Source organism: Panthera pardus, unplaced genomic scaffold, assembly GCF_024362965.1.
Source record: "Panthera pardus isolate Hobbes unplaced genomic scaffold, ASM2436296v1 HiC_scaffold_6, whole genome shotgun sequence".
In the NCBI taxonomy this organism is placed as follows: Eukaryota; Metazoa; Chordata; class Mammalia; order Carnivora; family Felidae; genus Panthera; species Panthera pardus.
The window spans coordinates 100,277,639-100,289,862 of record NW_026526991.1 but is presented as its reverse complement, the minus strand read 5'-3'; the positions used below and the strand labels follow the sequence as shown (position 1 = coordinate 100,289,862).

At 49.7% G+C, this 12,224-nt stretch overlaps 1 protein-coding gene across 1 annotated transcript in view; it reads left to right on the top strand.

Moving 5' to 3' along the window:
• Positions 1-12,015, top strand: part of CD9 (CD9 molecule) — a 33,622-nt gene extending 21,607 nt beyond the window's left edge. The window contains exons 3-8 of the mRNA XM_019464763.2: positions 6,620-6,717; positions 7,442-7,516; positions 9,068-9,166; positions 9,316-9,405; positions 10,065-10,148; positions 11,465-12,015. Coding sequence (XP_019320308.1) covers positions 6,620-6,717; positions 7,442-7,516; positions 9,068-9,166; positions 9,316-9,405; positions 10,065-10,148; positions 11,465-11,530 — 512 coding nt within the window. The 3' untranslated portion in view covers positions 11,531-12,015. The remainder of the gene's footprint in view (positions 1-6,619; positions 6,718-7,441; positions 7,517-9,067; positions 9,167-9,315; positions 9,406-10,064; positions 10,149-11,464) is intronic.
• Positions 12,016-12,224: the final 209 nt, after the last annotated feature.

The following is a 12,224-nucleotide window of genomic DNA, read 5'->3' as shown; positions in this document are numbered from 1 at the left end:
GGCTCTGAGACCCAAAACACCTGTCTCCTGCATAGTACAGTCAGGATTAATAAGAGAGTCAGACCCTTAATGCTGGTAAATGCCACAGGGTATTTGGTTTTATTTGTTTTCTTTTTTAATGTTAATTTTTGAGACAAAGACAGAGACCGAGCATGAGTGGGGGAAGAGCAGAGAGAAGAGGGAGACATAGAATCCAAAACAGGCTCCAGGCTCCGAGCTGTCAGCACAAGAGCTGGCAGGGCTCGAACTCATGAACAGCGAGATCATGACCTCATGACCTGAGCCAAAATCGGCCACTTAACCAACTGAGCCACCCAGGCGCCCCTATTTGTGTGTTTTCTAAAGTGCTTTTGCTTTAGGGCAAAAGTTTCCAGTTTAAACACAAATAGGCTTAGCAGGTTACACATGGCTCCTGGGCATTCTTTTGTCTTTTCTACCATTAGTCTGTCCTTTTCACCTGCTGGGTCACCACCAAGGCTCGCCCCCAGTTTCTAGTCGACACAAAATCCGTAGCCCTTCTTTCTGTGTTGGGGGTAGGAAACACTTCATTTACGAGAAACGGAGGAGCCCCCTATTTTTAGGATTACACTGTCATGTCATCAGGCTCAAAGTGTAAGTTTGGTCACTTCCTTCCCACCCACCAAAGGAGTTATTTTTTAAAAAAGATGGAAAACACAGGCTGAAGAGAGTTATTCCCCAGGCCTTCTGGAAGGACAAGGTGGCTGGCGGACACATGTACCCGCTTCCCGCCTCCCAGAGGCCACCTGGGCCGGGCCTGCCCAGCCTGCTTAGCCACATGCACCCAGGACCTCTGGATGTTTCCCTGCTTGTATTGCTTGTTGCTGTTGTTTTTTAGGGTGTGTGTCCCTATTTCCAGAAAGAAAGTGAAGGAAAGAAAAGCACAAGTATGTTTTTTGAAAAAAAAAACACAACAAAAACAAAAAAACTACACACACACACATACACACACACGCACGCACACGAGGTTTTAGGAAGCAGGTTTCCATAGCGCCCTGTCTTGTTTTAGCAACAGCATTTTTGCAGGTCTGCGGCTGGGAGCCTGGAATGCGGCCCTGTGGAGAGAGAGCAGCACGAGGGTACTGTGCTGAGGGGGGGACCTGGAGCACCCCCTCGCCGCACCAGGGAGCTGTGAACCCTCTAGGGGAGAGGGGAGAGCATTTCTGCACACATGTGGAAGCGAGTGGCATCCTGTTGGGACCAGTTGTCCTCAGGACAGCCTGGCCTCCTGCTCTGTCTGCACTGTTCTGTGCAGGGTGCCTGGCTGCACCTTTCCCAGTGGCCCCACCTCTCCCAGTGGCCCCACAGCCCTGGTTCTATCTTTCGGTCTCTAGGACTCTGACTAATTCCAAGTGTTTTTAGATGTGGGCAGCAAAAATCTCACTGGCAAGTGGACATATTAGGAGGGAGACAACTCCTCCTTCATGTGTCGCTCACACTCTCATGTATATTGTTATGTGATTTAATCCTCATAATTCCGTAGGGTACGTGGAACGATTAGCATCTTCTCAATGAAGAAAGCAAGGCCTAGAGAGGTTAAAGAACTTGCCCAAGCTCGTACCCCTTAAGAGGCAGGGTTGGGATTCGAACCCAGGCCTACCAAAGCTGCTGCTTTTTTTTTTTAATAATATTTTTTATTTTTATTTTTATTTATTTTTTAATCTTTATTTATTTTTGAGAGAGAGTGTGTGTGTGTGTGTGAGCAGGGGAGGGGCAGAGAGAGAGGGAGACACAGAATCCAAAACAGCCTCCAGGCTCTGAGCTGTCAGCACAGAGCCCAGCGCAGGGCTCAAACTCATGAACGTGACCTGATATCAGAGGCTTAACTGACTGAGCCACCCAGGTGCCCCCAAAAGCTGCTTCTTGTATTACCCATGCTAGATTGTGGGGAGGATGCCCCATGTGGGAATAGAAGTGATCTCCACCGACTAGATGTTCCCTGTTGGGGGAACCTTGGCCTTTGACCTCACCCAAACTGTAGTTGGGAGAGAGAGGTCACCGACGCTGGTGGCCCTAGCCAGCCGATGACAGATGGGGTGGAGAAGGTGCACAGGGTGGCAGAAGAGTGATGAGCACACGGGTGGAGGAGGCACAGCCTGCCTCTGGGAATCTCACAAGATGCAGGAGGCCAGTGTTCCTACCTGAAGTGACCAGGAAGGTGACTTGAAGGCACAGTCCCAAAGACACTCAGGGATTTCTAGTTGGAGGCCAGTGGCCATCACCCCCTCGGATCTAACAGAGGACTGTTGACGCTTTGCTTCCCTAGGAAAGGGCTCCACTTTGGTGATTGTATTCTGCTTGCAGAAGCCCAAGCAAAGGAAGGTAATTCAGGTGACACTAGAACATCAGTCAGACGAGTGACCGCCTGGGTTTGGCTAGGCCTTGCAATTCACCAAGTGCTCTGGGAAACTGAGTCATCGTCATCCATGGGCAAAGGGCCAAGGAGGCTTCATTCTGTGTGTCCCCTTCCCCCTTGAGCTGTGACACCAGCCTTTGTATTGGCCCATGGCCCCTCTTAGCAGAGTGTCAGCTCCACCCCTGCCGATATTCCCAGCATCGTGGGGTGACCGTACCTGGCACTGGGGCACTAACCATCTGCGGGGCAACCCCCAGGCCAGCCTGACCACACAACTGGCCCTTCAGAAAACCTGAAGGACCCAGGGGTGTCTTTTCTCCAGGGGGGCAACGGCTTCTAAAATAAAGAAAGAACACGTAACCAGGCAGAGAAGCAAGTTAAAAATGAAACTTTCCAACATTCAGAACAGTCAGTAGTGAATCCAGAACAGCTGACAGCCTTATATGGGCCTTCTCTCCAATTCAGGCCCTGGGAGATTCAGCCCGTCAGCAGTATCTGTAATCCCAGGCCGCAAACGTGTTGGGGAACTTCATTTTCTTGGTCCGGGGCCAGCAGCCCTTCTTAACTCCTTGGTGTCCTCCCAGAACCATCACCACTAAATGAGGACATCTGGGGGCTCCAGCCAGAGGCCACAGATGGCCACCCCTTCCCTGGGTCATTCCTCTCTTTATGACAAGGCACCTGATAATTTCCAGAATACATGGCTTTTGCCCTCTGTGAGCTAGGGCAGTTAGCGGCCTCGGGCAGTTTGTTTTGTTGCCCTGTGCCTGGTTCTCCCCATCCTGAAACTGGCAGAGCTTACACACCCCACACCTCTCTGAGACAGAGAACTACCTACTGGGCTTGGCTTGTTAGTGTGAACCGCCATCGGTGGAAGGAAGCAGGACCGAGAGAGAGAGCCAGTGGGGAGCTGCGTAGGGTTCCTTTGAACCCCCGACTGAGTCTTTGGAGACAATAAACTGTTCTAAGTTGAGAGATGGGCTTGGGGTGATGCCAAGAGGCTGATGTGTCACTCTGTCGCCAAAGCCCAGAGTCCTGATACATAGGGGAAAAGAATGCTCAGTTTCGTGTATAAAAGGACACCCGGGCATTTGCTTCTGCTGCATCAAAGGCTTTTTCTCTCTGGCTAGGCCTGTACTGTCAGCCTGAAAAAGGAAGAATAAACAGCCCTTAAGCAAATTAATACAGTAATCCTGGAGAAGGCTCCGTGACAAATAACTTTTTCCATGAGTCAGACAGAAAGCTAACATTCACTTGTTTTATAAAGGGGAACACATTGTCATTTATCATTGCCGGCCTTTGCTAACAAGCTCAGGATGCAGGCGAGGAGGAGCCTTTCCAAAGGGAAGCCCTGCGTGGCCCTGTAAGAGGCCACCAAGCCTCCCAGTGGTTCTGTGGCTTCCGGTGGGGGGGGGGGGGGGGGGCGGCGGGAGGGGGCGGGGGGGGGAGGTGTGGCTTGCAGATGAGCCCCTGCTCCAGTTTGATGGCCGCTCCAGTTTGATGGCCGGTGCTAAAATCCCCATGGACAGCCACCAGGGGGTTGCTTGTCTTTATCCCTAGCTGAAGAGCGTAAGCCAAGACACCCCAGATTGGCAGCTACCTGAGCAAGATTTAAACCCAACAAGACCCTTTGTCCTACAAGCTTCATCTGCTGAGCCCAAGAAATGGATATTTATAATTAACCAAGAAGCCCATTAGGAGGAGAATGTCCTCTCTCTCTCTCTCTCCCCCCCCCCCCCCCCCCCCCCCCCACCATGCATGGGAAAGCTTTTTCCTTTAGTAGCTCCCTACTGCTCCTTATCCAACTCTCCTGACTTCTGCCAGGGCTGTCCCGGCTTATGAACTGGGGTCTGGACTTAGAGAAAACATGTCTGTCTGTTCATTCCCACTGACTCTATTCCATGTGCTTGTAAATCCTTTTGATCTGTTAATACGCCCTATTTATTCAGCCCCTGCCGCAGAGCTCAAAGGAGTGACCCTCATCCTTCGTTGTCTTGCCCCAGTGAGATGGGGAGAAACCAGGGCCATCGGACTGACTGCTGCAGCTCACTGGTGGCCCCATGGCAGAGCCCGAAGCTGAGGGAGGCCGCCCCTCCCACGGCACCCATGCAATGCACCCGTGGCCCCACAGTATCGAACGGCCCAGGAGAATAGGACTTGACTCCAGGACAGGCTGCATTTGTCCCCTTGCCCAGTCTGGGCCAGGCATGCATGGGAACAATACCCATATTCATACAACATAGGGGTTTGCCAGTAAACCCACGTGACCTGACATCACGACAGATGTGGGGGGAAAAGGCAGAGACACAAATGCTCCCTTGTGTGTGCTCTGCTGGGTGCTGCCCGTGAACCTCAGCTGCAGGCAGACTGCACGGTTTGTTGCCTGCAAAGCCTCGGCCCCGGGACTGGGGGTGCAGATGTGGGACAGTGAGGTCACTGTGACACCTGCCAAGGTTCTCACTGCAGTACCCTGTTGTGTATTGTGTGGAAACATCGCAGACACTCTCTCTCAGCTTCAGCCCTGCACTTCAAGGAAGTCTCCCTAGTCCCAGTTCATAGGGAGGGTTCTGCGAGTATGTAAAAATTCATCACTGTGGTTATTAATAATTGTCATTCATCCTCCGTATTACTAACAGTAGCTAGCATTTGTTGTGCACATTTGGGCTAGATCACTTAATCTTTACAACGATCCTTGAGGCAGGCATTAGTACCATCCCCGTTTTGCAGATAGAAAATTATTGCACAGAGAGATTAAGCAGCTTCCCCAGGGTCACAGAGCTGGCTTTCATACCCAGACATGCTCTCACCATGCGACAGGAGTCCTTCCCAAGGTTGGACAGAATATGCCTGCAAGACAGGGAGGCACACGGGATTGCTCTGCCAGTGTCCCCATGGGGCCTGCATGTTGGGGAGCTGGGAAAGGGGGTGGTCCCTTCAGGACAGCTGCGGCTTTTCAAGAATATAACTGCAAGATGGGTCCGTCTGGGCATTCCCTGGGGGGTTATAGGATGACGAAGGCCAGGCTCCAGTGTGTTCCCCTCCCAGGGGTTTGCTTCATGTTGGGCCTAGGCAGAAGTCACTCCCTTCGCACCGCCTCCCTCTCCCCCCATCAGTTACTCAAACTGACGACTTAGAAACAGGGTCACTCACTCACCCTCCCTTTAAAGGAGGATCCTTTTCAGCCTTCACCTGGGGTAAATGAATTGCAACTGTAAAATCTCTTTAGTGCACTCTGAGGGATGTTTTGAAATGTTCTAGCCACCAACCTCTCATTCTAATGATAAAGAAACCGAGGCCCAGAGAGGGAGAGCATCTTCCCCATGATCACACAGCAGTTAGTAGCAATGTTGAGATCAAAACAAGGGTCTTCTGACACCAGGGCTGTGTTCTTTGCACTAGAGCAAGTACCCCTACCTTTGCCAACCTGTGCCCCTGGGTGTTACTAACTGCACATGCCTCACCGCCACCTGGAAGCAGGGCAGAGAGGCATCCCTTCTGGGAATGAGGCAGAGCTGGTCCACCTGAGCATGGATGTCTAAGTGTACACAACCCCTTTCCTTTGGAAAACTTGCTCTGACAGACTTTTCTGTCAGGTAGAGACCAGCAGAAGGCTCATCAGAGTCCCAGGAAGTTAGCCCTAGTTTGGAGGGTCTATTTTAGTTAGTGTGAATGGATTCATCTTGCTGGAAACAGCTGACAAACTGGATCAGTTCACATCCTGAGTCAAACCTGGGGATTCCCATGGGTATCTTTGTCCTGGTTATAGAAGGTAATGAGCACCTTCCAGGAAGGTGAGGGTAAGAGAGGGGTGAGGGCTTAATGGGGCGGGGTCCTAGAAAAGAGATTGGTGGGGAGGAGACTTAAAAGCAGAGGTGGAAGAGGCTGTTTTTTTTTTGTTGTTGTTGTTGTTGTTGTTTTATTTTTTAATGTTTATTTTTGAGAAGAGACAGAGACAGAACATGAGTGGGGAAGGGGCAGAGAGAGAGGGAGACACAGAATCTGAAGCAGGCCGCAGGCTCTGAGCTGTCAGCACAGAGCCCGATGTGGGGCTCAAGCTCAGGAACTGTGAGATCATGACCTGAGCCGAAGTCGGATGCTTAACTGACTGAGCCACCCAGGAGCCCCAAGGAGGCTGTTTTTAAGGATGGGGGCAGCACAGATTCTTAGAGGGGGAAAAAAGAATTGCAGCACATGTCTGGGTCTCAACAATAATGACCCCATGCCTTGCCCTCTTTCTGTCCTCAGGAGTTTATATTCTGATTGGAGCTGGTGCCCTCATGATGCTGGTGGGTTTCCTGGGCTGCTGTGGGGCCGTGCAAGAGTCCCAGTGCATGCTGGGATTGGTGAGTACCCGTTCTGCTCCCCACAGCCACTCTGACCCAAGGGCCCTGCCCCCAAGATCTCATAGAACAGATGGGGTGGGATGGGGTCCAGAGGGTACCTTAAAGGCATGAGCTATCCTCAGCCCCCACAGTGTTGCTCCATTCCAGGCCCCACCCCAGCCTCCTAGCCAGGTAGCCATCTTGCCCTCCTCCCCTGTAGTGATGCCTTGCTTCTCTTCTGTTCTGGAGCCTCTCTGTCTTATCACTTCCTTTAGGCGACTAAATGCCAGGACTTTGTTTTCCCCCTTTTCGAGGACCACGTTTGCTTTTTTTCCCTGAATCCACAGGTACCTTCGCCTTCTCTTATTTTAAAATTTGTTAACAATTTTCTTCAAATTCCAGAGTGCATTCACTTTCTTTATTTCCTCAAATCCCTGTGGGTTTTGTGAGTGAGCGATCATATCTTATCACTGACTCTTAATTAACACCTTAGGAATATCAATTCTGGGGTCAGCTGTGCCCCATTCTTTCCTCCTGAATGGGAATCTCTTCCTACTACTGCTTTCGCTCCTCGCCTTGGCTCAATGTTCACAGTTCCATAAATTTCTTCCATCCCTTCCACGCTGTTCATTTGCGCCCCCAGATGCCCAACTCCCAGGGAGTTATTCCTCCTTATCCTCCGGAATACCCTTTGTGGTTGGCTGGCTGGGATTTCCCCTCATCTTACCCCTTCTTTGCCTTCTAGTTCTTTGGCTTCCTTTTGGTGATATTTGCCATTGAAATAGCTGCGGCCATCTGGGGCTATTCCCACAAAGATGAGGTAGGTGTCTCCCATAAGATCTCTCGGGAGTGATACAGGTTTGGGAATTCGGGGGTGGGAATGATGAGAGTGACAGGTGTCTCAGCTGGCCACTTTGGTCAGCTTTCAGCCATCAAACATGCTCCTACTTCACCACGCTCCCACATGCCCAGCAGAGTGTGAGCTCCCCCAGGGCAGGCGATGTGGGTGTGGTGCCAGCCACAGGTTCCAGTTCCCTGAATGGTGCTGGCACGGAGCAGATATTCAAGAAATACTCATCAGGTCTGTGTGTGTCTGTGTCTCGCACCTCAGCAGCCCTGTCCCCGACTCCTCTGGAAGGATGGCTTAGGAAAACGAGCCTCTGTGAGGGCTGGAGCCCCCTGCTCCTTCACCTAGTCTATGAATATGTGCCACCATGAGCCAAGTGCTGGCCAGACCCAGTGTGGGTCCAGTGATACACAAGCTGTGGTCCCCGCACTTTCCACCCAAATATGCATTTGGAGAATGCATATATGCAAATATGCACTAGGAGAAGTGTCCTAGAAGTCATTTATATCCAGAAGTTCCATGGGGTTTGAGAAGGCGGCATGCCAACAGGAAATCTCTTCTGGCTTCATGGAGAAGGGGACACTCACCTAAATCTTGGATGAGAGAAAGGATTTCAGGAGGAAAGGTGGTGGGAGACCCAGTACTTTCCGGCAGAGACAGCTGAATGTGGGTTCCGATGGGGAGCCACTGAGGGAGGAGTTGTGGGCCAGGATGGGCCATATCAGAACCGTGTATTAGGAAAGGCAGTCTTGGCATGTTTAGCAAGAGAGAGAAGAGACGAGAGACTGGATGCAGGAACCCTGTTTAAAAAAAAAAAAAAGATTTAATTATCCAGATATAAATGCTACAACTGAAGAAAGAGGAAGGGATGATCACGACAGCTGCTGGAGAAATTCTGGATGTTGGTCAGTTAATTAATTGATTGGGGGCGGGGGGGCAAGGGACAGGCGTTTGTTAAACTAGGGTGTACTGAGGTACCCAGTACTCTGTGCCAGACACTGCGCTAAGGGCTTATCATGCAGCATCTCATTTAAGTCCTCACAATAACCACTGAGGCACGGACTCTTATAATCTCCATCCTACATATGCAGAAACTGAAGTACAGAGAGGTTTAGTAACTTGCCAAAAGTCACACAGCCTCTAAGTGAAAAAGAAAAGCTGCAAGCCTGAGGAACTAGCCCGGTCAGGAGTAGAATTTTTTCTATTATTATTATTGTTCTTTAGATTGAGGAGAGTCCATTCGGTGCACAAGTAGAGGAGAAGTTGCCAACTGGGGCAGGAGGGACCTGCCAAAGGTGCAAGAGAAGAAGGGAAAACCGGATTGGGTTCCTAGGGACGTGGGAGGAGACGAGAAGGGCGCCGGAGGTGCTGGGAGAGGCAGGACCAGTCTGGTGGCTTCAGTCTGCTCAGTGACGTTTTCCAAGCACAAGAATTTGTTGGCTGAGTGTGAACAAGATGGAACAGGTGACGTTTATATGTTCTTGAAAAATCCATATCTGCCCCGCTCTCGTCCGCCCGTCGTAGGTGATTCAGGAAGTCCAGGAGTTTTACAAGGACACCTACAACAAGCTGAAATCCAAGGACGAGCCCCAGCGGGACACCCTGAAAGCCATCCACTATGCGGTATGTCACCTGCGCCAACACGGCGACCCTCGCTGACCTTCCCTCAGAACGCACGTGCACACGGGGTACTGGTTGCACCAGCCTGTGCATCTCCATTCCAATCATCCTTTTTTGTGTCTCTCGCCGCATCCCTGCGCTTCCCCCTGCAGCTGGACTGCTGTGGTTTGGCTGGTGGAGTAGAACAGTTTATCTCCGACATCTGCCCCCAAAAGGATATACTGTCATCCATCACAGTGAAGGTAAACTTAAAAACCCAATAAGGTAAACTGTTGCGCCCTGGCCCCGCTGCTCTGGACAAATCCCACAAGGGTTGAAGTGAAACCTTGCCCTCTCGTTCTGGGAAGACAGGCATCTAAGTGCTTCAGAACTACCCCTTCCACCTGCGGAAGAGCCCCGTGGCAGCCATGTCTTTCTTCCCCTCCCTGGGGCCTCTGTTTCCTCCAGGGCAGCAAAACAAAGGCCAGACCAGGGAAACAGCAAAGTGTTCTAGTGGCACCTGGATCTGCCAGCTGCTGGCTTCTATCCCGCCTCCCCCAGCTGTGCTCTGAATTCTGCACTCCCGCTTCTTAGACGTACAAACAGCTCACGACTGTAAGCTAGAGCTCGTGTCCACACTTCAGAATGATAGGAAGTAGCCTGATGGCCTAATAAGAAATAGGCCCCAAAGCAGGTGCTTCCCCTTCTTCCTTCCCTTATTTCTTACCCAGACTTTAAGGACTCACCTCCATATCTCTTGGTTCTCCTTTCCATCTGCCAGACAGGACACCTGAGCACTCCTGTCCTCGGCCCTTTCTCCCGGATCCCCAATGTCCTGGTGTGACACAGGTGCTGTGGGAGGGGGGAGGTGTGCCTGGAGCAGGGATTGTGTGTGACCCGAGTCTTGGTTTGCCCCCCTAAGCCCTGCCCTGAGGCCATCAAAGAAGTCTTTCACAACAAATTCCACATCATCGGCGCAGTGGGCATTGGGATTGCCGTGGTGATGGTGAGTATTGAGGACGTGGGGAGGGAATGATGTCACAGCGATTAACATCTGTGAAGCACATAGTCTGCCCAGGCACTGTTTTAATGAATCAATTCATTCATCAACTAATTTAATCCTCACCATACTTATGAGATGGGAGCTGTTAGTATTCCCATTTTACAGACCAGGGAGTGGAGGGACAGGTCGAGTTGATCAAAGCCTCTGAGCTCGTGAGTGAAGCATCTGGGATTTGAGCTCTGTGCGTCTCCAGAATGCATTCTTCTAACCCTTAGGGTTCAGGGGGCAAATGTGAGGTGATGCTGGTCCTGCTGGTCCATGAACCACGCTTTGAATAGCAAGGGTGTAGATCACCCAGCCCTGTTAGTGATCCTGAGGTAATCTTTAGGACTTGTTTTTGTTATGTGCCTGCTTTTCTTTTCCCAGAGAAAGTAGTTCAGTGAAAGTTACATGGACAGGAATTACTTCACACACACACATCACACCCATAGTCTGAAAGGCATGCAAAGGTGGACAACCAGAGGGAAGATTCCAGGCTTCAAACAATCTACTGTCTTGCTAATCAGCCCTAGAAACCATTAAGTACAAACAAGGTTCCCTGGGGTTACTCCCTCATTCCCCAAGAGGGGCCTTCCTCTGCCCCAGTAAGACTATCCCGAGAAAGTGAGAATTCTTTCCTTTCTTAGTGGTTATTTACACCTAAGAAAGGCTTTGAGGCAGCTTTCAGTAAAAAGCGTAATAATACCTTTTAAAACAGACATTCACAAAGATGGGAAGTACAAGCCTATGTGGATTATCGGAACGTCTGGCATTTGAGCATTAAATTTAGCTCTGAATTGGGGCGCCTGGGTGGCTCAGTTGGCTGAGCGGCTGACTTCAACTCGGGTCATGATCTCAGTTTGTAAGTTCAAGCCCCTCATCAACCCCTGCTGACAGCAAGTGAGCCCTCTTCCAATGGTCTGTCCCCCACCCCCCCCATTCACACTCTCTCAAAACTAAATAAAACTTTTTTTTTTTTTTTTTTAATTCTAAATTTAGCTCTGAGCTTATTTGTCACACTCTGGAAATTCTTCAGGGAAGTTGCTTGTGCAGTTTACATTGACAAGTGGCTGCAGACCCTCAGAATCCCACCAGTCAGCGGCTCTCCCCATTAGAGCCAGCTAGCCTCCATCTCTCCTGCTTTGGCACACTGTACATGCCTGACCATGCAGTCACCATTCTTCTCGTTTGTCTTGGCCCGAATGACTCCCGTCTTTCCTGTCCCTCAACCTTCCCTGAGCCACGCCACCCTGTTCCTCATGTTCCTTTCTGTCTTCTAGATATTTGGCATGATCTTCAGTATGATCCTGTGCTGTGCTATCCGCAGGAGCCGAGAGATGGTCTAGAGTCAGCTTGTACCCCTGAGCAGGAAAGCCCACCCCTAAAAATTGTTGCTTATTTTCCTGGGGTTTTGTTTTATTGTGTTTTGGGGGGCAGGGAGTTTGTTTGGGTTTTTTTTTGGTGTTGTACTGTTTTTGTTTTTTTTTTATTTTTTTGCCACTAATGTTAGTATTCATTCCGCATTGCTAAACAAAAGTTATTCCATGTTTGTGTTTTTAATGCTTTATTCAATATTGGTATTTGTAGTTGAGAGATTTGGGGATTTGGTTTGCTTTGGTTTACATTTTTTTGGTTGTTTGTTTTTGCTTATTATGTTAAGCAGAAATCCTGCAATGAAAGGTACTATATTTGCTAGACTCTAGACAAAAGATATTGTACATAAAGAGAATTTTTTTTGTCTTTAAATAGATAAAAAAATGTCTATCAAACTTAATCAGGTTGTAACTTATGTTGAAGACAATTTGATACATAATAAATGATGATGACAATATCCTCGACTCGTTTTTGGTTTTTGCTTCCTTTATTTTTTTACAGCTATTTATTTTTCACATGTCTTTCAACTGCTGTTTGGTCTAACTGCATTTATATGAGAAATAGGTTGGGAGGTTGGTCTCCCTACGTGACTAATGAAGAAAGTGAGAGATGAAGGGATTTTGATCCAAGATCACACAATTATTAACATTTATTTAGCTCTGAATT